Source organism: Dipodomys spectabilis, unplaced genomic scaffold (genome assembly GCF_019054845.1).
Source record: "Dipodomys spectabilis isolate Male_0828 unplaced genomic scaffold, ASM1905484v1 ptg000085l, whole genome shotgun sequence".
NCBI classification, from domain to species: Eukaryota; Metazoa; Chordata; class Mammalia; order Rodentia; family Heteromyidae; genus Dipodomys; species Dipodomys spectabilis.
This window is the reverse complement of record NW_024870762.1, coordinates 9567293-9594319: the sequence shown is the minus strand read 5'-3', so window position 1 is coordinate 9594319 and position 27027 is coordinate 9567293. Positions and strand designations below refer to the sequence as shown.

At 43.7% G+C, this 27027-nt stretch overlaps 1 protein-coding gene across 4 annotated transcripts in view; it reads right to left on the bottom strand.

The window, feature by feature from the left end:
• Positions 1 to 27027, bottom strand: part of Ripor2 (RHO family interacting cell polarization regulator 2) — a 103804-nt gene that overhangs the window by 56150 nt on the left and 20627 nt on the right. The window contains exon 1 of one of the 4 annotated variants that reach the window (XM_042683809.1): positions 26401 to 26422. The exons of 2 other annotated variants lie outside the window; for them this stretch is intronic. Coding sequence is in view for 1 of the 2 variants with exons in the window: in XM_042683808.1 (XP_042539742.1) it covers positions 25886 to 25931 (46 nt within the window). In the remaining variant the exon portion in view is untranslated. Of the gene's footprint in view, positions 1 to 25885; positions 26119 to 26400; positions 26423 to 27027 lie in introns of those variants that run through there. One more of the 4 variants, XM_042683808.1, reaches the window with a different exon arrangement.

Genomic DNA, 27027 nt, shown 5'->3' with positions numbered 1-27027 from the left:
CCCATCACCAAGGCTACACAACTGAGGATCAGGTTTTCAGAACTACAGGTGTTCGATCAGCCAACAGCTTTAAACTAAAGAAAGGATTGGTGGGATTACAGTCTCACTGTTTTGGAGGACAATTTGGCAGGATCGGTTTAAAATATAAAAACGTATGTATTCCTTGGTATCTTCTCTAGAGAAATACCCAAGTACACAAAGAGATATGGTTGGGCCGGGGTGTTCACGGCAGACAATGTTTTAACAGTAGAAAATGGGAAATAAATAAACTAGGAGCTGGTGGCTCAAGTCTGTAATCCTAGCTTATCAAGAGGCTGAGATCTGGAGGATCAAGGTTCAAAGCTAGCTGGAACAGAAAAGTCTGTGAGACTCTATCTCCAAAAATAACCAGCAAAAAAGTCAGGCTGGTGGAATGGGTGAAGTTCAAGGCCCTGAGTTTGAACTCCAATAATGCCAAAAAGGAAAGGAAATGGATAAATGTGAGGCATTAGGGCTGGGGGGTAGAGGGGTTATAGTTCAGTGATATAGTGCTTACCTCTCAGTCACAGGCCTTAGGTTAAATCCACAACAACACACACACAGACACACACACGCACACACACACAGAGTTAATGCCTTATAGCGTAACTACAGGGTGGAATAGAATTTAACAGTTAAAAATGATACACTGTCTTAGAAAGATTCCCAGGAAAACTGCAGCACATATGCTATGAAAACGTGAATATTGTAAACAAAACTATATAGAACATAATACATTAATAGAAAAGTTTTGAAATGGTAGAGATAGTCTATGGAGAGGTGCAACATTTTAATAATTTCTACATTATTACAGGGGAAATGCATTCGTATATGTTTTCACAGATATGTTTTTAGAAATTGTAGACACTTGGAGTTGGATGTAGAGAGAGCTCCATACGCTATCATATAACTGTGCATAGACATTTTATTTATATAATTGTATATGTATTGGTTTATAAGTCCTACACAGAAATCCAATTTCCACTCTGGGTGCCAGTGGCTCATACCTGTAATCCTAGGTACTCAGGAGGCTGAGATCTAAGGATCATGGTTCAAAGCAGCCCAAGCAGAAAAGTCACCATGAGACTCTTATCTCTAACCAGAAGTGGTGCTGTGGCTCAAAGTGATAAAGCACTAGCCTTGAGAAAAAGGAGCTCAAGGACAGTGCCTAGGCCTTGAGTTCAAGTCCCATGACCGATGACAAAAAAAAAAAAGAATTATTTTTCCCACAACATAATATATATATAGTGTTATAAATATTGATTGCATTCAAGCAGTTCAGACTCTCCTTGACATCCTTACTGTGAGTTCTGAGCTTTGTAATGACTTGTTTTTATTGGCAAAACCTTTAGAGGCTATACATATGAACTATTAAGGATCACCCAAGACCCCCATCTAATAAGCAAGGAATTAGGTGTAAAATAACGAAACACTTTGAACTTGGATACTCAGGACTACTGGCGATTTGAAAAAGGTTTTACCTCTAAGGTTTGGATTCCTCTCCTGGTCTACCTGACCTGTCCTGCAGAACTAACATTTGCCTTTGTGCATTAAGTCCCAGAAAGATGTAAAATCCTCAGAGCCAGGAAGCTCCTCACCGTTTCCTGTAGGAGGCGCTGCTGCACACCAGGCAGCCACCCCTGCCCTACCAGTCCCATGGCCAAGGGACACAGAGATCTTTCAGGAAAGAATCCCAAGCACCTTGGTGAAGAGTTAAACACACTTTACTGTCCTGAGCCGAGCTTCTTGGCCAAGAAGCCTGAAGGCCACAGCTGTTTCTCTTCTTGATTCAATGAGAATTAGCAGGCAGGTTTGGAACAAGAGCACTGAACCTGGAGATGGGAGGAGCAGGAACAGAAGGAAGAGTAGAAGGAAAAGGCCCATGAGGAAGAAGAGAAGGAGGGGAGAGGCAGTGTGTGTGTGTGGGGGGGGGGGGAGGAGAATTGGAGGAGGGGAAGGAGGGGGGTGGGGGAGGGCTGAAGGGGCCGAGGTAGAGAAGAAAATCAATGGACTCGCACTTAGAAGGCTGAGATCTGAGGATCTCCCATTTGAAGCCAGCTGGGGCAGAAAAATCTATGAAGAAAGAGTCTTAGCTCCAATTAACCACATAGAGCTGTTGCTCAGTGGTAGAACACTAGCCTTGAGTGAAAAAGCTAAACAAGAACTTGAGACCCTTGAGTTCAAGCTCTAGTCCGGGCACTGAAAAAAAAAACAAACTTTGAATTTCTAGAAAAATGTTATCATCCCTTGTGCAAGAGGAAGTGCCACGAAATCAGACCTTGCAAAGTTAAAGTTGAAGAAATCAGGAACCATGGGAGAGGCGACTGTTTCTTCCTTTCCCTGAGCACTACAGCCCAGCCAGCAGGCAGGCCCCACTGTGCTTTCTGAGTCATTTCTTCGAGCCCCACTTGGCTTTCTCCTTTCCTCACAATGCCATCCTGTTTCTGCTCCCCCACATCTTGGTCAAGGGCTCTCTTGGTCAAGGGCAGGAGCAGAATTCAGTTGTCTGCTAGGAACATGTGGGCCAGATGTAAATAGCCTGCTATGCTAAATGATTATTTGAGATGAATCCTAAAAATAGGTGTGTGCTTATTATATGGTTGCAAGGGGCCTATTCCAGAACACTTGACTAATCTTTTTTTAGAAAAAGGATAGACTTGTTATTGCCTATTCTCTTCTCTGTGACTGCTTTAAAATAAATCAATGCAGGGTTAGTAGTTGCTTCTCAGTGGGCAATGTTTTAGAAGTGATAAATACCTGGATGGTATGATGCACTGATTGACTAAGTGATATAAACAGATGATAAAATTTATAGAGCAAAGCGATGTAGCCCCACTCCTCAGCAGAGAGGAGCTGGGACAATCAGGCAGGTGTTTTACTTAGTATCTTAGGCTAGCCCCAAACTCTATCAACTGCAGATTCTGTGTCTGTAGATTAAAGGGAGCAACTACTTCCCCATTATAATGCAGAAGTGTTGTTAAGTCTCACTGAGAACAAAACACTACCCCAACTTGCAGTCACAAAATTACTTGGGTCTTTTTGTTGTTGTCGGTACTGGGATTTAAATTCAGAACAACACTCTCTTACTTGGCTTGTTTGCTTCAAGTTTGGCATTCTACCACTTGAACCACACCTCCACTTCCAGCTTTTTGCTGGCTAACTGAAGAGTCTCAAGGACTTTTCTGCCTGGTCTCACTTTGAAACCAGGATCCTCAGACCTCAGACTTCTGAGATATCTAAGATTACAAGCATGAGCCATCACTGCCTAGCTATAAAGCAAGATTCTAAGTGGTACCGATCCCTTTATGCTCTGAGATGCAGCAGAGCAGTGACTAAGGTCTTCCCTAGGATGGAACAAATCTGAACTCAATTTGGTTTCTTCACATAACAGCTGTTCAATATGCATGGCTATTGAATGTTTTTGAAACACAGCTTCCTCTTTTATAGAAAAAGAGTAACAATTCGGAAGAGTTTCATGAAAGCCCATGAAACAATATCCACAAACCCTGGTAAATACTGCTTACTAAAAACTAGTTGTTACTAATTATTTAAATAATAGAGTTCTCTCAAAACAGGAGATAAATAAGGTAGGGAGAGTCAGGAAGCTTCCTAAGGAAGAAAAGAAGGATAAGTTGAGAAGGTGTGAGCTAAAGAAGCTAGAACATCTGTGTGTGAGACAGAATGCTTAAAAATCAGTCTGGGGCTGGGAAGGTGGCTCAGTGGTAGAGCACTTGCCTTGCATGCCTGAGGCCCTGGGTTCGATTCCTCAGCACCACATAAGCAAAAAGAAAAAAGCCGGAAGTGGCACTGTGGCTCAAGTGGTAGAGCGCTAGCCTTGAGCTGAAGAGCTGAGGGATAGTGCCCAGGCCCAGAGTTCAGGCCTCACGACCGGAACCACCCCCCCCCCAAAAAAAAAAAATTAGTCATGGGGCTTGAAGTCAGGCCCTGGGCTCTGTCACTGAGCGTTTTTGCTTGAGCCTATCACTTTGAGCCACAGCACCATTTGCAGTTTTCTGGTGGTTAATTGGAGATAAGAGTCTCATAGACTTTCCTTCCCCAGGCTGGTTTTGAACTGCAATTTTCAGATCTCAGCTTCTTGAGTAGCTAGGGTTGCGGGCATGTGTCATCAGCACCTGGCTGTAGACAGCATGCTTTAAATAGTTACACAGACTGACTGGTGTGCACCACTTGAGCCACAGCTCTACTTTGGGATTTTTGGTGTTTCATTGGAACTAAGAGTCTCACAGACTTGGCTGCCCTGGCTGGCTTTGAACCAAGATCCTCAAATTTCAGATTCCCGAATACCTAGATTACAGGTGTGGCACTTTGCAACTGGAGTATTTTGTTAATTTAATCCAGGTGTTTTCATACCATTTGATGATTCTGGCCTGAATCAATTACTGTTACCATGGAGGCAAAATGGAGCTCTTTGAACTCCATAATTCCTTCTCACATGAGAAAAAACTTTCCTTTGTCTTTTTACTCATTTATTTGTTTGTTGTCAGTATGAATTCATGAAAAAGCCAACTGTTTCCTAAAACATTTTCTGAGCCACCCAGCCAGAGGGATCTCACTTTGTGAACTGATGTGTTCTGGGACTCAGCTGAGCTGTAATTCTTTTCCCAAGTGCTCCATCACTTTAAGTGTGCCACACCCTTCTTGGGTGTGTGTACAAGGTATCTTTGGGATCTTCTATGGTCCTCAGCATGAGGTCAAGAGAGGAAAAAAAGCACTGGTTTTGGTTGAGCATGGTGGTGGTACAGCAGGAATATAGCAGTCTGAGGCGAGCCTGGGCAAATGTGTTAAGACCCTCTCTAAAAACAAAATAAAAGCAAAAAGACTGGGGACATGACTCAAGTAGTAGAACAATAACCTAGCAAGCATGAGGCCCTGAGTTCAATCCCAGGGCAAAAATAAATAGACATACAAATAAATGGAGGGGGGGAAGAAGAGAAGGAGTTTAAAAACATATTGTTTCTGAAACCAGGTTGACCCCAGGGGTCACTCAGTTCACCTGCCCTCTTTAAGTCCTTGCTTTTCTGGTCAATAAATGAGAATAATAATTTCCTAAGTAGCCCAGGTTTGTGTCAAGGGGAAAAGGAGTGAATGGCTTAGAGTAGAGCAGCAGCCTTTCCTACTAATTAGAATTTGCAATCTGAAGAGATAGCTGACTTTTAGCAATCAGATGAAATGCACTCGTTACCATCCATATTTTACAGGTGAAGCAGTACGGAGATGAAGTAATTAGGCACTGCTGCTCTCCCTTTGTCTGTCTGATATTCCCTTGCAAAGAAATGACAGACAGCAGGGTACGTGGAAGCTATTTTAAGGGTCTGGCTGAGTCATTTGAAGAATATAAAGAAGAAATGTTAATAGCATGTCTATTCATTGGGATGGTCAATTGTTGGAACTTCTGGATAACTGACACGGTTTCAGCCCTGGGGAAAACGAAAAATGCTGTTTCTTCTTCCGTTCTGGTGGATTAAATAAATGCAAGGAGTAGCAGCTGGCCTTACGATAATTAGAAGAGAAATGATTCAGGACATAAAGCTTGCTTAAATCTCTCAAGGGGATGGGTTGATTTTGACTAATGTTGTCATCACTCACTTTAAAATGCAAAGCCCAGAACACTTGTAGACCTTCATTTGTGCACATGATACATCAGAGCAAGTTAGAGAGGGAAAAAAAAAAAAAAAGCATTTTGCACTTAAATGAAGGCTGAGCTTGTTTGCAGTCAGGAACTTCATTTATGGTTTTTACACGGGGACCAAAACCATGGCTATCCAAAGGGGAAACATCCCTTGGAAATGTGGTCTTCAGAGACAGCTTGGCTGATCCTGCTGAGAGAAAAATACACCCACCACAAACCCTCATGTTTGGATGATTAGATTCACAGACAACACTCCAATAGGGAAGAAAAAGACTTCCTTCAGGCATATTTTAGCTGGCCTGTTTTTCCCTAGAACTGAGTGGATACTATCCCTCCCTCCTCGGTCCCCTCCCATCCACCAATCCACCCTCCCAACCTCCCATCTTCCCTCCCATCTTCCCTTCCCTCCCATCTTCCCTTCCTTCCCTCCCTCCCTCCCTCCATCCTTTCCTTCCTTTCTTCCTTCCTTCCTTCCGTCCTTCCTCTACCTTAAGATGTTTCCTGATATCCAGGCTATTTGGCAGTTGCACAGGAGGGAAAGGTAGGAATATCATGATCCAGACTTGCCTAGGCAAAAATATGAGGCCCTATTTGAAAAACAACTAAAGTTGAAAAAAAAAAAAGCGAAGGGATGGGGGCTTGTTTGTAGTAGAGTGTCACTGAGATTAATTCCCAGTAGCATTCCTGCCCAGCCCCCCCCCCCAAAAAAAAAGATTTGTAGAGAGATTGCCTACATAATCAAACAAATGGATCTTTTTTTCTTAGATGCAGTTGATTTTTCTCTGGATACTGTAGCAAGTGAACGGATGGAGGATTGATTGATTGATTGGCACTTATGGGATGGCAAATATAAAAACACTGGCTCAGTTACAGCAATGTCAGGTAATCATGATCTACATTTGAGCTACGAGGCTATAGTTCAAACCTTTGCAACAGGAAGGTACAGCTACATGCTTTAAGACTAAAGCTGTTCTTTCAAACACGAGTTACATTCATCACTGTATTCTTGTTGTTATGACAACACTTTTTAAAAAGCAGCACTTCAAATGCTTGGCGTGTAGGCACCTTATTATAGAATTGAAAATAATAGATGAGGGTATGCCTTGTGTTCCTCAGGCCTGAACAGGGAGCTGGGGCTCATCAGAACGTGTGCAGTTTAAGCACCTGGACTCCTTTTTTTTGGCTCTGGTCCCTAAAGTTTTCTGACTTCCTCTTTTCTCTACCCGCAAGCAAAGGGAGGGCTTACCCAGGAGAGGGTAGCACCAAGAATTTATGTGGAAAGATGCTTATTATTACTCACACACAGTCTATTCTGTGGCTGTATTTATGAACAAGAAATTCTTTTTTTCCTCCACATTTTCATTATCTTTAAGTGGTTGCATAAAGGAGGTGGCATTTAACAAAGCAATTTATGAGTACAATGCATTTGAATCAGTGTCACTCCCTTCTACCCACCCCTTTCCTTTTTTTTGTGGTATATACCATAAGTTTTTGACTGCTTTCTCTGCCCTTCCCTGTTTCATTCCTCTATTCCTCTTCCCTGGGCTCCACACCCCTCCTGCAAGCACCCATTTCCTGGTATTTATTCTGTTGGGCTATGACTTTGTCCTTCTACAAAAATTACATCATTTGAGCTCTTCATAGAATCGACTAAGTTCAAGTAATTAATTTGTAACCCCTGGCATACCACCCAACATGTTTACTTATAGGTTTATAGGCACATTCTAGCTACCACAAATGAGGGAAAACATTCAAACTTTGTCTCTGAGTCTGACTTACTCTACTTAATATAATTTTTTCCAAATCGTTATGCTGTATTTTCTTGATTGTGGGTACCTCAGGCAGGTTTTTGGTGTCTGTAAAGGATCATGTATTCCAGACTGCTTATTATTAGCTATCAGAATGATTCATTTACATAAATGGAACTTTATAGAATGAAAAAGTTCTCGAAATACAGAAATATTATGAAAATTAATTAAGGGATACTGCTGTTGGTGTGAACCTGTCACAGGAATTGATGACATACTGTGTTTGCATTACAGTTTGATTAAAGAACCCAGATATTTGCTTTAATTTAATATGATTTGAGCTACAATTTTAATTTTTTTTTTTTTGGTTGGCTGTGGGACTTGAACTCTGGGCCTGGGCACTGTCCCTGAGCTCTTCAGCCACTTCCGGTTTTCTAGTGGTTAATTGGAGGTAAGAATCTCACAGACGTTTCTGCCCAGGCTGGCTTTGAACCACAATCCTCAGATCTCAGCTTCCTGAGTAGCTAGGATTACAGGCGTGAGCCACCAGCGCCCAGCTATTTTAATTTGTTTTCGCAATATACAAATAGGAGAATGTTTCTACTTAGGGAGTGAGCCAGTTGAATGTTGGAATTTTCCTATCATTGTGTATTAATTAATAGGGAGAAAATTATTTTGTGTTTAATTCTGTCTTGAAGTAAATTTGACTGATTACTTCACTTTAGTGTTTTGAAATCTATGGTATTCTGTTTGAAATCTTGTGAATTATTGCCAAATGAAAGAATGCTGACCAAAATATGGAGGAAGAAAGTCAGGTGCTGGTAGCTCATGCCTGTAATCCTAGCTACTCAAGAGGCTGAAATCTGAGGATTGTGATCCCAAACCAGCCTAGGCAGAAAATTCTGTGAGACTCTTATCTCCAACTAATAACAACAAAAAGTGGTACTGAAGCTGTGATTCAAATATTAGAATATCAGCTTTGAGAAAAGAAAGAGAGAGGGAGGAAGGGGGAAAGGAAGGAAGGAAGGGAGTAATAAACAGATTAATCACAGAACAACTGTTATTCTAAAACTCTAAGAGTAGAGTGGTACAATGTATTCATATGCTGTCACACACCAGCACTTTTAAAACTAAGTAGCTTCCAGAGGCATACACACATGTTCTCTGCATGGCAATTTTAGCAAATTAAGCTACTATAATAGGAAGGGATTGTGGTTTCATTACTGATCCTTCCTGCTGCATATCAAGAGGTGGCTACATACATAACATCTGCTGACTGATTCTTGCTTGCCAAAACCAAATAATTTATCATCAGAATGCAAAGCAATTAGGTAGAGCTATGTATAACTGCCTAGATTATCCACAGAGCAGAATTATGTTCCTTTTTATTGTCCATCAAGGGCTTTAAATAATTTCTTACTATCCTGCTTTGTCTAAGGGATAAGAAGATATAAAACTCTATCAAGGCAAATCTAAGCTGATTCTTAGATTTAAATGCAATGTCACACAAAGAAAGAACAAACGTTTATGAATCCAGAAATGGATTCATCAGCATATGGCAAATTCCCAACACCAAAGACAAAAGAATACATTTGAGGCTTACTTGTACACGTGAGGAATACCATACTTCTTGTATTTTGAGCCTATTATGCTCTCTCCCCTTGCTCTCCATACACGCACACGACTCCCATGATCACACCAAAGCAATCACAGTACCTTATCTTCTGAGTCAGGCCAGAACTGTTTGAAAGACTTCTTTATATATATTTTTGGGTCCGGTTGTGGGGCCTGAACTCTGTGCCTGGGCGCTGTCCCTCAGCTCTTCAGCTCAAGCCTAGTGCTCTACCACTTGAGCCACAGCGCCACTTCCAGCTTTTTATTTTTGCTTATATGGTGCTGAGGAATCGAACCCAGGGCCTCATGTATGCAAGGCAAACACTCTACCACTGAGCCACCTTCCCAGCCCAACTTCTTTGTATTTTCTAAGCCTCAAATCTCATTTTGTAATAGCTGACCTTCCGCCCCTTCCCCTGCTTTTTTTATCTTGTTTCATTGGGGAGAAAGTAGTTTTCCCTCATTTTCTTGTGTCCTCTACCCATCAGCTTGGGTGAAGTCATAAAGAGCAAGATGAGAGGTGTTGATTCTTTGGAAAGCCTGGGAGAAATAAGGCAGGGAACAGATGCTCTCTGGACAAATCCTCTCAGGGCCTCAGAATTCTTACCAATCAAATAACATAGTAACAGGAACAGGATGAAGAAAGGATAAGAAACACAAGAGACAGACCAACCAGAGGCAACCTAGGGACCCTATTTTGGTCAGGATAATAAAACAACTCTGAAGCTGTCTTTGAGACCCTTGGGATTTCTTTTTTTGTTTGTTTTGGGGAGGGGTAGGTGTCTTGGGGATTGGATTTAGGACCTGGTGTTAGCCTTGAGTTTTTTTTTTTTTTTTTTTTTGCTCAAGGCTTGTAGTGTTCTACTACTTGAGTCCAAGCTCCACTTTTCATTTTTGGGTGGTAAAATGGAGATAAGAGTCTCAGGGATTTTCCTGCCTGGGCTGACTTCTAACTGCAGTCCCCAGATCTCAGCCTCCTGAGCAGCTAGAATTACAGGTATGAGCCACTGTTGCCAGACCACATTGGACATCTGGAGACCTATTAGGTATTAGTGAATAGGAAGACAGCGGTACTAAGTTGGCTGGGCAAGAAATGGCATTAGTTACATCCATCCTTCTGAGATGCAGACATGTGTATGAATGAGACACTGTGAGTGATAGGTTTGCTTTAAGATGCTTCAATCCACACAGCCAAAGGGATCAATAAAACAAACATGGGGAAATCTTGACAATTTTTGCTGCTAGATGATGGATATTCAGGGATTTGTTGTCCCAGTTGGCCTTTCATGCGTATTATTTGAATATTTTATTAATTTACTCTGTCTGCTAGCTGAATGCTGATATAGTAGGTAACCCAAATAACTGATGGGTAAAGCAGACATGCGTAGCCCAGAAGCAGTGATTCTCCAACTTTATCTCCTTTGTGAATGTGTCATGACACCGTGAATAAAAGAATAGGGGAAGGGTATAGGACAGAGACAATACATGAAGAAAACTGTCTCCCTCAGATTTGGTGCAGATAAGAGGGAGAGGGAGAATTGGTTTGACCGTTTAGCTTGTTGGCTCTTACTGCCCCATGTTCAAAACAAACAAGAAGCCAGGCACTGACAGCTCATGCCTGTAATCCTAGCTACTCAGGAAGCTGTGATTTGAGAATCATGGTTCAAAGCCATCCTGGGCAGGAATGTCTGTGAGACTCTTATCTCCAATTAATTACCATAAAACTGGAAGCAGGTCTGTGGCTCAAAGTGGTAGAGTTCTAGACTAGAGCAAAAGAGCTCAAGGACAGTCCCCAAGCCCTGAGTTCAAGTCTCATGATGGACCAAAAAAAAAAAAAAAGCAAACAAGAAGTCATACTGATGGTCAAATTCATTGGTTCAAATGAGTTCCGGATCCACCTAGCTATCCAGTCTGCTCAGGCCAACATCTGTGTAAACAATGAAACCTCAAGGGGGGATTATCTCTCTTGCGTGTGGAACAGAGCAACAGGATTCTCCTGTCAAGGAGAATCCTTTTTTTAATTTTGTTCTACTACTTGAGTAATGCCTCCAGCCCTGCTTTTTTAAAATAATTTTTATTGTGATTGATTACATAAATTTCACAAATTTCACAGCATTGTGAGATAGTGATATTTAAAGTCACAAACAGATTCTAACTTTCATGAGGCAAATGGTCATTATCATGGTCTATGAAGTTTGTGAATTCTATGAGCTTTGACAATACAATTTCTTCCACATTGGGTGATATGTACATTTCTTCCCTTTTGTTTAGTGTAAACTGTTCCCTTTCCCTTTCATTCCCTCCCTCCCATCACTGCCCTTGAGTTACTCAGTTCATTTTCATCAGTGTCCAGTGCAGCTGATGGGCCCCTCTGATGTATGTTTTCCCGTTTCCCTCAGATTCTGTGCCCTCCTCCTAGCTTCCCTCAGATATGCGCATATATACACACCATATATGTGGTCAAGAACATGGGCTCACTTAGTAATAATATGACAAAATGAGTGGAGGTCCTTTGTCATAGCTCCTTGCATTTTGGATTTAACATCCACATATCAGGGAGACAATGTACCATTTGTTTCTTTGCTCTTGTCCTGTCCTGCTTTTTGCTAGTTATTTTGGAGATGCCCAGGCTGGCCTTGAACTGTGATTCATCAGATCTTAGCCTCCTGAATAGTTTAGGATTACAGGTGTGAACCTGTGGCTCCCAGTGGAGCCTCCATTTTTGTCTGTGGGCCTCTAGGAGAATTGAACAGGAATATATTGGACATTTGCCATTGATAAGGGGACACAGAGGCTTCTAGGACTTGAAGAAATAAACGCATACTTTGAACAAACTGGAAGCACCAATTTTGTGTGTTTTTTTCTTCTCCAGAGTGGGACTTGAACTTGGTATCTGACACTTGGCTCACTGGCTGGTGCCCGACCACCTGAGCTGAAGCAGTGAATCAGCTTCCATGTAGGGAAGTTAGATGTTGAAGCTAATTGACTCAGATCTTCCCCACTGCACAGTTTCCAAAGAATTCAGTACAGGTACTTCTGGGACCGTGGCAGATCAGAATCAAGAGAATAGCTCTCACCTTTTGGCAAGACACAGGTGATTGTATCTCCAATGTCTGACAGTGGGCTCAGAGAAGCACCTTTATTTGTGAAACAGATGACATTATTTCAGGCCTACAGACTGCATTTTCTCAAGCGCATTGCCCTCTCTATGTGGATTAGGTGGGGTGGTTGGTGTCATTCCTTGTCTTACAGGTCAGAAAACTGACCTGCACGTAAGAAAGCTGTCAGAGCTGGAAGCAGAATCAATCGTACACAAATCCTTTCCTACTTTTCCTTTCTCATTTCTTGCATTTTATTCTTTTGAAACAGTGTTTCTCTTTGTAGTCCAGGCTGGTCTAGAACTTGCAGTCTTCCTGTCTCAGCCTCTTGAGTGCTGGGTTTACAGGTGTGTCCCACCACAACAGTCTTTTCTCATTTCTTATTGATGCTTTTCAAGAATCTTCTAATGACAGGGTCATTAGTTTTCAAAATGATGCCTGAGGACTCCACAAAAATGATCAGTCCCTATTATTGAGCTGTTCACATGGTTCAAGAAGATTAAATGGTGTCCCACATCGCTTCCCTTTCTTACTTCCTTAGCCCGGCAACTATTCCCCACTACGAGGTGTCTGTTAAGGGCTCTTGTTTATACAAATTGTTCTTTCTCAGTTTAGTACGCAGAGACAGTCTTCTATTAGCAATACACATTATATATTATTATTATTTATATGTATTTTATATTATATATGTGTGTAGAGGAAGAAAAAATAGTGGAGCCTATTTTTTTAAGAGGTAGGTCATTAGTATTACAATTGATGAGGAGTTGGGCACTGGTGGCTCATGCCTGTAGTCCTAGCTACTCAGGAGGCTACTCAGGAGCTACTCGAGATCTGAGGACCAAAGTTCAAAACCAGTCTAGGCATGAAAGTCTGTGAGTCTCTTATCTCCAATTAACCACCAGAAAACCAGCAGTGGCACTGTGGCTCAAAATGGTAGAGCACTAGCCTTGAGCAAAAAGAACTCAAGGACAGCACCTAGGCCCCAAGTTCAAGCCCCACAACCAACACAAGAAACCAACAAAAATAGTGATGGGGAATCCTAGAGTATTTTACTATGGTAGTACTGGGAATTAAACTCAGGACCTCTTGCTTGCTAGGCAGGTGCTCTGCCATTTGAGCCACACACCCCTAGTCCTTTGGGTACTGGTTGTTTTCAAGATAGAGGATTGTTTTATGCAAAAGCCAGCTTGGACTGTGAGCTTCCTCTTTGTACTTCTCCCTATTTTCAAGATTACAGACATGTACTGCCATGTCCAGTCATTGGTTGAAATCACATCTTGAGAACATTTTTCCTCCCCCACCAGTGGGGCTGGCTTCAACCCCAATCTCTAACCTCCCAAGAAGCCAGGATTACAGGCTGGAGCCACCATATTCAGCCAGCCAGCAGGCATTTTTATGAGATGATTTCTATGGTATGATCTGTCATGTTTTCAGTGAACACCCTCCCCAGACAACAGATAATCAGCCACTGTGAGCATTTTCTTTTTTTGAAGGATGTACTAATGTTGCCTGTTTCCTCAAACCTCATCCCAGATTTTGGAGTTGAAAGTACAGCAAACATTGAATGTAGGTGTTGTGTTGCAATCAAATGGGACGAGCAGAAATCAGAATGTGCACTAGGCACATGTCTCTGGAAAATGACATGCACTCACATAAGAATGGGATTTGATCCCTGAGAGGGGTACGATTTTTTTTCTCTGTACCAAAAATACATCATTTGGCAAGATGGTCTTATTGGTTGTGAGTCAGCAGTGTGAGTGTTCCACACCCAGGAGCAGACGCTCTCCAACTGCTCAGGCTGAGGGATGCCGGGCAAAGAGAGAGGAGGCCACAGTATGGACAGGTGGCTGGACCTCCGCTAGCCACTGTACCGCCTATCTTCCATCACCTTCCAGAGTAGGAGTCCAGATTACACTGTGGGCTGCAATTAATATGCATAGCAGGAGAGGGCACAGATCAGACTTACCAGCTATGTTTTTGTTAGCACTGTCAGAGTCCAGGCAAACTGTTGAAGTGAGCATTTGTCTTAGTAAATAAAGTGCACTAAACTTTATGTGCTTGTCAATTAGCTACTTCCTGACGAAGAGACTATTTCAAGCCAGGTGCCAGCGGCTCACGCCTGTACATACACACCAGGCCCTAAATTCAAGCCCCTGTACCAACACACACACACACACACACACACACACACACACACACACACACACACACACACACACACATCGCCCTAAATTCAAGCCCCTGTACTCCCCCCCCCATACACATACACACACACACAGCCCTAAATTCAAGCCCCTGTACCAACACACACACACACACACACACACACACACACACACACCAGGCCCTAAATTCAAGCCCCTGTACCAACACACACACACACATACACACACCAGGCCCTAAATTCAAGTTCCTGTACCAACACACACACACACACACACACACACACACACACACATATACATGGCCCTAAATTCAAGCCCCTGTACCCGCCCCCCTCCCCCCCACACGGCCCTAAATTCAAGCCCTGTACCTATACACACACACACACACACACACACACACACACAAGGCCCTAAATTCAAGCCCCTGCACACACACACACACACACACACACACACACACACACACACACACACACACACACACACACTCTTTCAGGCCCTCTCAGCTCTCATTATTTGAAGGCTTTAAGTTTCATAGACCCTTAGAGTCTTGTCATAGTCAATAAAGAAGCAGCAAGTAAGAACAAGGAATTGGTAAGTTTAAGCAGGACCTGTGAACTCAAGCTCCTCCATGATTAGTATGAGTCTCCTCTTTGGAATAAGGATCCCTGATTAGTTTCCTCTTCTCTAAGATGAAGATCTTAACATTTGCATCCTAATCGTTGAGGATTAAAACACATCAAACCCATAAAGCATCATGCCAGGCACATGAGTATGTAGTCAGTTAAACTCATCACCATTATCAAAGTCAAGGATTAAAAACAAATGGGCTTACTTAACAATGAAAGTTCTGTGTTTTGGTTTGTTTTGAGCAATGCTGTGGTTTAAAAACTTGGGTACTAAGGGTTGAACTCAGAGCCTCATACTTGATACAGCAGGTGATCTACCACTTGAGGCATTTCCCCAACTGCTTTTTAGCATTGGTTATTTTTCAAGATGGAGTCACAACTTATGCTCAGGCAGGCGTGGATGGCAAATCTCTTATTTGGGTTTCCCTGTGTCACTGGAATGGCAGGTGCATGGCATTGCACCAGGCACCATGCTTCATCCATTGCTTGGGATGACAGGTGCACACCACCATATTCAGCCATTGGTTGAGATGGAATTTCATGAAATTATTTTTTTTATCTTGAACTGTGATCCCCCAATCTTTATTTCTCAAGCAGCGAGAACTACAGACCTGAGCCATTAGACCCATCTCGAAAATTCTCTGTTTTTTACACTTGGCTATATTTTGCTCATCAACTTGGTCTTCCTAGAACCTAATCCACCAGGTTAAGAGTTGAATTTAGTGACTTGGAAAAATGCTATACCACTTGAACCATGCCCCTAGTCCTTTTGCGTCTGTTTTACTGTTCAGTCGGGGTCTCCCCCTTTAGCCTGGCTGCCTCAGACCATGATCCTCCTACCTCCTATGATTTTTTTTTCCAAAGTAAACTTTACTCTTAGTCTTCTTTTAATATCATGTGTGAGCTTAAAGAGGCTTTCATAGCCATCTATTGCTTGATATGTCATGAGGAAATTTCCATTCTTGTCCAACCATTATCCCATTTTTTTTCAGCTATTTGTTTTAGTAAGCCACTGCAAGTTGAGGGACAAAATTGTTCTCTGATATTGTTAACCATCTTCCATGTACCGTGTGTGTGTGTGTGTGTGTGTGTGTGTGTTGCACGCGTGAGTTCCAGTTCTGGGGCTTGATTCAGGGCCTAGGTGCTATCTCTGGGTTTGTTTTGCTCAAGCCTAGGGCTCTACCGCTTGAGCCACAATTCCACTTCTAGCTTTTTCTGAGTAGTTTATTGGAGATAAGAGTCTCACAGACTTTCCTGTCTGGGCTGGCTTTGAATTATGATCCTCAGATCTGTCTCCTGACTAGCTAGGGTGGTAAGTATGAGCCATCTGTGCCTGGCTTGCTAAAGGAATATCTTGATAAAGGAATAATTACTATTCTCACTGATTCTCCATTCTCATCATTCTCATTGGTGAGTTATCCTTACCAATGAAATGATATTCAGAGTAACATGGAGCCCATGAAGAGAACTTTCCTCATACTAATTTAAAGAAACCGGCTCTTCAGAAAATAAGCAAATCATTGAATCACAGCCATTGTTCTGGAAATTATATTCAAATCTAGTTAGTCCAAATCTGAGAACTTTATTTATGATGCAAATCAAAGAGGGGAATAAAAACCCTCACTTCTGCTTTAACAAACCAATGCAACTTTGCATATCACTGAGACTGGTTACCACTTTCAATCTTTTCTAATAAAGACACAGAAGGGTAAATCGTGCGTGTGTTAACCAGATTTGACACTATTCATTTTTCTTACACTGTAGGTAATTATCCTGTATAATTCTTCCATGCATATATTAAAACTGCATGAATTAACAATGATCTTGTTTTCCTACATCCAGTAATTAAGGTAAAAATTGATGAAAGGATAATTTACATGTGGTCACAGATCAGACAATAATCGCCCTCATAAAAGAAAAGCACTGATTCCTTTTTTTTCCTTTGTTTTCTTTTTCTCCATCCCCCTTCCGTTCTGTGGGGTGGCTCAGCTCTCTGAAGACATTGTAAAGGACAGTTGATCGCTCGGAAGAAGGTTTGCTACTGATAGGGTAATGTTGACATATTAGTCAGATAGAAGACACTACCTACTTAGAGAAAGAAGTGTCCACTGTATTTCCTAATGGGAGGGCATCTGTGCAGGAACTCTGCCTATGTGGCTGGAATAATGAACAGTTTGGATGGATAATATGGAAAACCTTCTCGGTGATGACAACAGAGTCCTGAAGAGCCTCATTATTACTTTGCTAGCAACAAAATACCTTGGCCCACGTGGACAGTCTGAGATTTGTTCAGCCAAAAGACCTGGCAGCCACAACCCAGCTGGGTTTCGTGGGAGAACTGTGGCATCCCACACATGTTACTGGCTGCTAGTTGCTGTGGGAACTGGGGCTCTGAATCTGGAGTTGTTGTTTACTTACATCTAGAACCATCACCACAGCCTATGCCACCAATGCCAACTAGCCTAGCTTAACACTAACTTCTACATCCTACTGATTTTGTGAAGCTTCAATTTTCTCATCGATAAGGTGGTTAAAAAAAGCGATTATCTCAGGTTATTGTGAGGACTCAATGAATAAATGCATATGCTTGGCACATTAGAAAAGTTATTAAATGATATTATTAATGTAGTTTGCTATAGTGAATTAGATTTAATTATTACTATTATGGTAATAATTACTATAGTATTACTGTATTTTACTATTACTATTGTTTTAATTTAGAATGGGTGTTTCATTAGAAGAGGCGTTATAGCAATGTGCAATATGGTCATACATATCTGTAATTCAGGAGTTGTTTTATCTTTACATACTATAATAGCTCAAGAAGGTCTTGCCTCTGTACCTAGTTTCATGAATATTAGGTGCTTTTATTGTTTGTGTTTATTTTTGTGTTTATTTTATGTTGACTATAGTCAGGCCTCAAACTTGTAATCCTCCTATCTCAGCCTCTGTAGTGCTGGGATTACAGGTAGGTACCACCCCCATGGCCTAGGAAAGTCAAATTGACCTTATGTAGAATTTATGGGCATAGTTCGGTGATGAGATTTATTTTTGCCCAATTAAGAATACAAAGATGTGAGATTAGCTTCCTAAATGAAAAACTCATCTTTTTTATTGTAAAAATACTGTACAGAGGGGTCATCATTTTTTTAAAGTACTTTTAGCCTGATAATAATATTCACATTTAGGCAAACATCTGGAGTTAATGTCACCCCCCTGGTCTTTCCTTGCTTTGACTATTTTCTTCCATCTTCATGGAAAAAAAACCCCAACATTTTGCCATAGAGATCCAAAAAATAAGGAATTACATCTGGAAAATTTCTTAACATGAAGAAACACACATTGAAGATCTATAAAAAGAAAAATGACCCTAGAATAAAAAGAAAAACAAAACCTACCACGTGTCAGTTTGGTCCTATTTTAGGCCAAAGATCATTATGACAAGATTAAAAGGTCAAACTGTTTTAGGAATGTCATGGGAGTCTGCAAAGGAGCAATTCCTGTTTCTTTTATCATCCTCAGGCCCGGTTCCCATTTGCAAACGTAGTAAGCCAGCCAGGGCATTAGTCAGGTAAAGAGAGAAAAATAATCACCCTTCAGACTCCCAGTGGATTCTGGCTTCAAGTAGGTCCTATTTGAGTGATTGAAGGGGGAAGACAGGTCGAACACGTCAGCCTTCTTCTCCAGCTTAACCTAGCTTTTGCTGTCAAGGCTGGTTAGAGGGGCATCCTGGGTGGAGAAACTCCCAGGGAGGAATCAGAATACCAGGTCATTGACCCAACCTTTTCTACACACTTATAGCAACACATAGTGGCATTTCATATAATGCCCAGCACTGGGAAGGGTGAGGCAGGAGGATCCTGAGTTCAAATTCAGCCTTGGGCCAGGCCCCTGTGGCTCATGCCTGTAATCCTAGCTACTCAGGAGGCTGAGATCTGAGGATCGAGGTTCAAAGCCAGCCCGAGCAAGAAACTCCGTGAGACTCTGATCTTCAATAAACCACTAGAAAACCAGAAGTGGCACTGTGGCTCAAGCGGTAGAGCGCTCACCTTGAGCTGAAGAGCACAGGGACAGCACCCAAGCCCAGAGTTCAAGGCCCATGACCGACACCCCCTCCCCCCAAAAAAATTTAGCCTTGGCTGAGACATATAAAACATATTCCCTATTAATCAAAAAGGTTACAATATTGAAGGAAATAGCCCCATTTTGCTATGAGAAGGCTATTCAGCATTGTCTTGTAGAAATATCATTTGGGATAGGAGACAATGTTGAGGCCATATTATACACTATAGTTAAGGGCTAAGCTGTAGGAAATCCACATTTATCCCTAATACTGATACGTACATATACTCTCCTTAAACTCCTTGTAGTAATTTCTACCCTGGTGAAAAAGGCAACTATTCTCAGCCTCCTTCCTTCTCACTCTTCCTTGTGCCTTAATTACTTAATAACATTTGTTAAACTTCCTAAAAATCTCAGGCATCCACTTCTGTTCTGCCACATGCCTCCATTCTTCTCTGGACAGCAAAGAGTGCAGGCATATCCACCTGCGGCGCCCAGGACAGCTGCACCAGCTCTGCTTGATTGACATTCACATCTCACCCACCCCTTCCTTTAGGACACTCTCCACAAGTAAAGTTTCCACTTCCCAGAATTCCTTACAGCTAGGAACCCATCTAGGAAGCAGGAGACTCAATCAGATGCATCTGCATCAAGCGATATCTGAAGGATGATGTGAGAGGGAGCATGTATTTGTTTCCCATGGCTCTTGTGACAAATCACCACAGATTTAGTGCACAGAACAGCACACACTGTCTTAATGTTTTGGATATCAGAAGTCTGAAATGGGTTTCACTGGACTAAAATTAAGATGTTGCCAGGATCACATTTCTTTCTGGAGGATATGTGGAAAATCTCGTCTTTCCCAGCTTATAGAAGCTTCCTGCATTCCTCCCCTGGTGGTCCCTATCTCCATATTTAAAACTAACAATCTTTTATCTCTCTGACTTTGGATCACAGTCATGTGACTTCTCTGCTTTGAAGGACTGATGTAATTAGAATGGGCTCAGCTGGGTAATTTAGGATCCTGCCAAGTCCTTGGCACAACCACATCTGCAAAGTCCCTTTTATCATGTAGGACAATGTACATACACCCCAGGGACATGACATCTTGGTTGGGGTAGCAGGGCATTATTTGGCCTGCCATAATATACTTTTTTTTTTTGGGTCCAGTCGTGGGGCCTGAACTCTGGGCCTGGGCGCTGTCCCTCAGCTCTTCAGCTCAAGGCTAGCACTCAACCACTTGAGCCACAGCGCCACTTCCGGCTTTTTTTCTTTTTGCTTACATGGTGCTGAGGAATCGAACCCAGGGCCTCAGGCATGCAAGGCAAGCACTCTACCACTGAGCCACCTTCCCAGCCCCCATAATATACTTCTTATCATTGCTTTCTGCCACCATGTGGATGATTTGCTTTCTTTGTAGTAGGTTCTGTTCTGGCTGTTTCCTGACCATGGTTATGGTACCCTCATTTTCAGCTTGTCATATCAGCAGGAACTGCTTGACTCTAGATCAGGCTGTGAGTTCATCAGTAGTCTAGTTTTACATTGTATCTTTCCAAGTTCAACCTAGCCTGTGTTTCCTTGGCCTGCTTGACTCAATAGTTCTGTAGGACATTTTACCTTTGTGCTAAGTAGCTTTCATTCTTTGCAGCTGAACCCTGATTAATGCTGGATTCTCCATATGTGCCTTCCAGCTTCCTCTGTCCCTTTTCGAAGCCCCACTTTATTTCTGAGAATGAAGCATCACTGAGACAACACTAAATTAGATTAACTTGGGAGGATATGGATATTTCGAAGTGACTATTACCAATAGCCGTATAATCTGAAAATAAGGAATGGCCTTGCTATCCAAAGGCGGCCAGCTGGAGTTCTCTGGCATCTTCATGTAGGGTAGGTTCACCTTGAACCTCCGATCAGCATCTATGTGGGAACACGTTAATTGGAAGGTAGACTGTTGAGGCCAAGGTCTAGTTATTCCAGAATTTCATGTGTAACAAAAAGTGGGGAAAGCAAATGTCATTCTAGGATTAGCCTCTGGGGAGTTGCTCTAGCTCCAAGAAACTGTCATTTTGAATGTGTTCTTTCCAACTGAGAGGAGGAAAGAAAGCCTGTGCTATTTGTATTGATCTGCCTTACGTTGTATTTCGAAGGTACTCTTCCCCTTTCCTGTCCTTGCCTCTCTTCCAATAGCTCTCCCAGAAGACAGGGGCAGACACAGACAAGCTCAAAGAGAATAGAGTCATTGTTTCTGCAGTTCTTTCTGGAAAAATTGGTTGAAGGAAGCTTCTAGAGATGAGAACCAGTAGCCTTAAACCCCAAAGGTAAAGCACAAAAAAAACAAGAAAGAGTAAAAAGGTATTTTTCCCCCCTGTACTTAAGGTTTAATATACTTTTGTGGGGTTTTTTGGCATGGCTATTGGCCAAACTTGTTTTAGTATCATCACCGTTATTAATAATAGCTTATTACAACTGTTCCCAGGTGACCTTCCTGGCTAGGTATGCCTTGCCACTGTCCTGACCTTTCCTGTTTTCAGTCTTGCTCTAAAATCTAAATTCCCAGGTACTTAAGTAGTTCTACTTCTGGCTGGACAGCAAGCTAGCCCCAAGGCACAGAAATAAACAAAACAGAGCCTCCTGTGCCCTCAGGTGGCTCCAAGTCTTCCAGGTCTACTCATCTGTTAAGCCCATCTCCTTTCTCATTCTGTCTGTCATATTTGGCATTTGAACGAAAGTGTCTCAAATCTAATCAGAGTCTAGGGGCACTGTTGGGAGGTAGAGCAAACAGGAAGGCCTTGGGTTAATTGGGGACGTGCTGTCTGTTTGAAGGGACTATGAGATTCTAATCTCGCCCTCTTCCGGGTTCAGCAAGTAATCACTTGCCCTGCAATAGCTCCTGTAGTGATCTGACATGGCCCTCAGCATGCTTTTACAATGCCATTGAATGATCAGCCTGCACAAAGATCAGCTAAATAAACCTCTCTTTTACTTCATAAATACCCTGCATCAGGTGTTTTGTTATAGTGACAAAGAGCTGGCTAATACAGGGGGCAAACCAGAACATCTGTCCAGCACAAGTGATTCTTCCTTCTTTCCTACCAGACTGCACTCCCTAGCAGGTAGAATAAATAGCTTATGTTTTCATATTGAATGAGAAGCCTAACCGAGCAGATCCTAAAATAGTTGCTCAGTAAACATGTAGTTTTAACCTGGACAGGAAAAATAGTATTCCCTTAAATTACATGACCCTGAAGGATTAGGCTGAAAACCTACCTCAGAATTAAAAGTGATCAAGAGAGGTGAAGACCCCTCCCTCTGTGGTTTGTCTGGGGACTCATTTTCATTTTATGGAGGACAACATGGAAATATTGTACCTCATTTGCTTTTACTGTTGAAAAAAAATCTAATTTCCTTTTTAATTAGTGTAATGAATGTGTGAAAGCACTCATCTCTCCCCACCCCCTCAGCATGCCTCCTGTCAGGTCAAAAACAATGCACAAGAAAGTAAATTGGAGCACCTTCTTTTCTTCATGATGTTCTGGCCATCCAGACAGATCCATGTGTGAGATGATCTTTTTCTAGATGGCCTGCCACTCTTACAAAAACATCCATTATTTCCAGGGAGCATTTCCAACCCAAGTGAGATGAGCTTGTGACTGAAGGAGAAACCAAACAAAAACCTGGACCATTAACTCAGAGATGGGCCAGGAGAGAGAAGAGGACAGGACATGTGGCTATTTGAACGTCAATCCATTCAAGATACACAAATGTATTAAGTAATTCTGCGCAGCCGAAGCCACAGGAAGGCTTCGGTGTGCCTAGCAGTGAGCTTTTCCGTTTTCTAGAGAAGCATGTTATTTCAGGAAATTGTCTACTAGAGAGCGTATGGTTATGAAAGAAGGGAGGAATGAAGCCCAAGGAAGGACTGATTCCTTTGGGATGAAATGCCACAGGCTCACCATCTTTTATCTTTTTAGAATTATTTTAATAATCACCTTATGGGGGGTAGCATGACCACTATCTTATGACACCATTCCCCACTTAGGCATGTCTTTGGAGGAACCAGTTGTGTTCCCCTGGGACATCCCTCCCTCCCCCATATACACCCCAATTCCCTTGCTCCATTGTCTGATTTCAGCTGGTATTCTTTTCTGGTTGAATGGCCACAAACACAAGCTGTCTATCTCTCCCAGCTCAAGGAGCTTTTGCTTGGCAGATGAAACTAACCCTGGTAAAGGAGCTGGTCACAAGCACCAGGCCCTGTTTGTGGCTACCAGGGCACAGGAAGGCCAAATGGAAAGTCCAATCTGCCATTGCCCAGAGGAGCAATAAAGAAATACAAATAAAGAAAACAACTTTCGCTGCCACTTCCTCCCAAGAAAGGCAAGAAAGTGGTTTTAGACTTCTGACATCTTTTCAGAATAAAAACAAGACAGCTTTTTATTTTATTTTTAAAAAAAATCCCAATTCATTGAATGCAATGGCTGATGAAAGAAAATTGGTTGCAAACTCTTCAACTCAAGGAGACTATTGTTTGCAGGATCTGATCTGACCCTTGAATATCTGGAAGCTATACTGTCAACCTTCCACAGCTGCCTTGTATATGTTTTGGTCTCAGGACAGAAAGCTGAATTAAGAACCAGTAAGTCAGTTTAAAATGTAACAGCGAAGTGCCTTGTTATCACCTGTGGGCTGGTTGTTTTTTGTTTCAATCATGGCAGAGATGGTTCCATTTTGGTGACCTCAGATTTAGGTCAACATGCATGGCAGCCATTGGCAGGGTACTTTACTATTGACACATGGGAGTTTAGCGCTCCAGATCTAGTCATAGATCCTCCTCCTCCTCCATTCCCCTCCTCCCCCTACCTTTGGCTTCTCTACAACTTGTCCTTGCAATGGGACAGGTCCCTTCTCTGCTGGAATCTTATTTTGTGTTTGGGTAATGAGAATTCTATACAAGTCTCTTGTGTATGCATTCCGTTTTCCTTCTCTCTAGCTTGGTATTTCTTTATATTTCTGCTGAGGATAAAATATTCAAAGCAAAAATCCCACATCAGAGCATCAGAGGAAGAAAGAAGCAACAGAAATTGGGGGGGGGGGTGTCTCTTGGAAAAGCAATAAAGGCAGCATGTGGAGTTTTTTGTTGTTATTTTTTAAACTAAGCCCCTCCACGGTTAGTTTTTAGATGTTTTGGATATAGTCAGTCTTTGGACAGGCAAAAGGCATTACCCCCTTGGGGACAGTGAGAGAGAAAACTAACATTTTTGTCAGTATCTCTGAAGGGGCTGCTGATTGGGGGGGGGGAGGTAATAGTGCTGGGTTGGAGGGCAGATAATGGGGGGAGCTGGAGGCCTGTTCCTCAAGCTACTGCTACCTTACAGACACACCCCTGCAATTGCTTCCTGTGAAGGAGGAGAGCTACTAGCTGCTTCCTAATTAACCACTAGAGATTGGATGTGATGATCTTGGTTTGGGGGAAGAGTTCATGGCTGACATCTCCTGCTGGTGACAGAAGATAAAACAGTTGCATGGAGCTAGTCAGTGTGAGTAGGCAGACTCAAAAGGCTGGAAGGAAAAAGCTGGAGGACCAAGAGGAGGAGAAGTAAACCACTAGGAATTCTAGGCTCAGAGAGGAAAGGAGGGAACATTCTCAGAGCCAAACAAACCTGAGAAAAGACCAAAAAGTGTGTGTGGGAGGGGGAGGGGGGGAGAAATGATTGTGTGTCAGGTAACAACGAAGCAGCTGCTCACACAGGAGAAACAGCTCAAGTGGAAAGTAGGGGGAGGGGGGAGAGGAAAGAGCCCCCAAGGTGTTTTCTAAGACAATCACAGCTGTTGCCCTAGCTACAATGCTCAGCCATTTCTCCTCAGTTACTCATGCAACACATTGGTATTTCCAAGAGGCTGGCAAACCTATCTCCCCCCCCCCCCCCAATTCCACTCTAATGGAACCAGCCCACTTGCTCCTGAGGGAGCTGTCACTGCACAAGCTTTCTGCCACCTCCATACCTGGGTGACTTTACTAAGTGAATTTCAAAAGGCACCTACCTAACACTCTTCCAAAGTAAGGGGTTTTTGTACATCACCTTGACAATAAAATTAAGAAGTAAGGGGTCTCCATTGGCTGATCCCATCAGATGGGATCTGCGAGGGGGCGGCACAGCTGCAGACGTTTGCCTTCTGGAGCCTTCCCCCCCCCCCCCGCCCCCAATCCAGATACCTGCGAGGATGCTGGGTCCTCAGGTGCATTCCCCTCTGCGCCCCCCCCCCCCCCTTTCCAAACCCAGGCTGGCAGCAAGGCAAAAACACCTTTCTCTTCCTTGGTTTTCTTCCCAATTTGCACCCCCAACCCCAACCCCACTCAGCCAATTTGGAATTCAGACGCGGGGAAGAAGGGGGGGGGTTCATACCCAAACTCAATTGGTCAGACCCTGGAGACCGTGAACCCACCCTGCGTGGGGGTTCTCCATTGCTGCTGGGTGCCGGAAGTCATTCAGCATCTGGTGTGTGTGGGGGGACCGACCACCCAAGACCCTCATCCGCGGGCTCCCAGACGCAGCCCTCCCCATCTCCCCACCCCACCCGGATCCCCTAGCCCAGCGCTTCTCGGATTCCCCAACCCCATCGGATTCAGCCACGGGCGTCTCGAACCTTTCACTCTCCAAGGCACCCTTCAAAAACGCAAAACCTGTGCGTGCTCCTCTCCTGTCCTCCATTCCCCCCCCCCCCAAGCCCCCCGTGGCATCAGATGCCGACCCGGCCGGGGTGGACGCCCTAGTCCCAACTGCTCCTTCAAGTGGAGGACACCCTCCCCCTGCTCCCCCCACGGACTGGAGATTGCAAGTCCTGTCAGAAGCAAACGAAAAGGACAATCACAACAAACCAACCCCAAGCCAGATGCACCTACCTAAAGACGAGCGCTTCTTGTCATGACCCGGGACGCCAGGACTCATGGGCCGGGAAGGTCTCTCTCCACCCGCGTGAAGCCCCCTGGCTGCCCCGCGCCTCTCTGGCTTTGCGGACAGCCCGAGCTCGCCTCACGTGGGTGAGCGGGGGGGGGGGCAAGGCCACGGGTGACAGTCCGCGTCCCCGCGCGACGTTCGATCGCAGCCGCTGCAGGGGTGAAGCTGGGGGGCCGGGCGGGCGCGAGGGTGGCGGAGCGCCCAGCGGAGAAGCGAGCACCGCGCCGCGGGGCCGGAGGGGCGGGGAGCGCGGAGGAGGGGGAGGCGCGCGGGGGCTCGGCGTCACGGTGCGGGGAGGGGAGGGGCGGCGGAGGAGGGGAGGCGGGGGGACGGGGAGGCAGCTGCTTGACAGTTACTTCAGCGCAACTCCAGGAGGCAGGGCTTCGGTGCCTGTCCCCGGCTGATCGAGCACGCGCCGGGCTCCAAGTGCCCTTTAGGGGGATCCGCGCGATGAACCTACCGGGCCGAGCGCATCGGAGAAGAAAGCGCGGTGGGGAACCAGTGGCGCCGAGCCGTGGACCTTTCAGCTCTCCTTCGGGGGCCGGGAAAACACCGAGGGGGGACTGGAGGGCGGGGCCGGGAGGCAAGTGGGTTGCTCCCGCTAGAGCTGTGCCCGGAAAGCCCCGCTGGGGAGGGTGCTTTGTGAGGGCAAGCTGCTGGGGTTTGTTTGCACGGAGATTTTAGTACGATGGAGAGAAATTAAGTTTCCTTTCCTTTCCTTTCCTTTCCTTTCCTTTCCTTTCCTTTCCTTCCTTCCTTCCTTCCTTCCTTCCTTCCTTCCTTCCTTCCTTCCTTCCTTCCTTCCTTCCTTCCCTCCCTTCTTGCTTTCTCTTTGTTTGGAAACTGGATAGAGATCTTATTATGATGGAGAGAAATAAACTTTCTTTTTCCTTCCTTGCTTCCTCTCCTCCCAATCCCCCAGTTTTAATTTGTTTTGGTGAATTTGAATCATACATAAAACTTGCAAAGTAATGGGGCTGCTTAACAGTTAAAAAAAAAAAAAAGTAGCATGAGACATAGAGAGACAAGGCCTGGACTCTGTCTCCATCCTTAAATAGGGAATCCTGCCATCTGTAATCCTCATCTA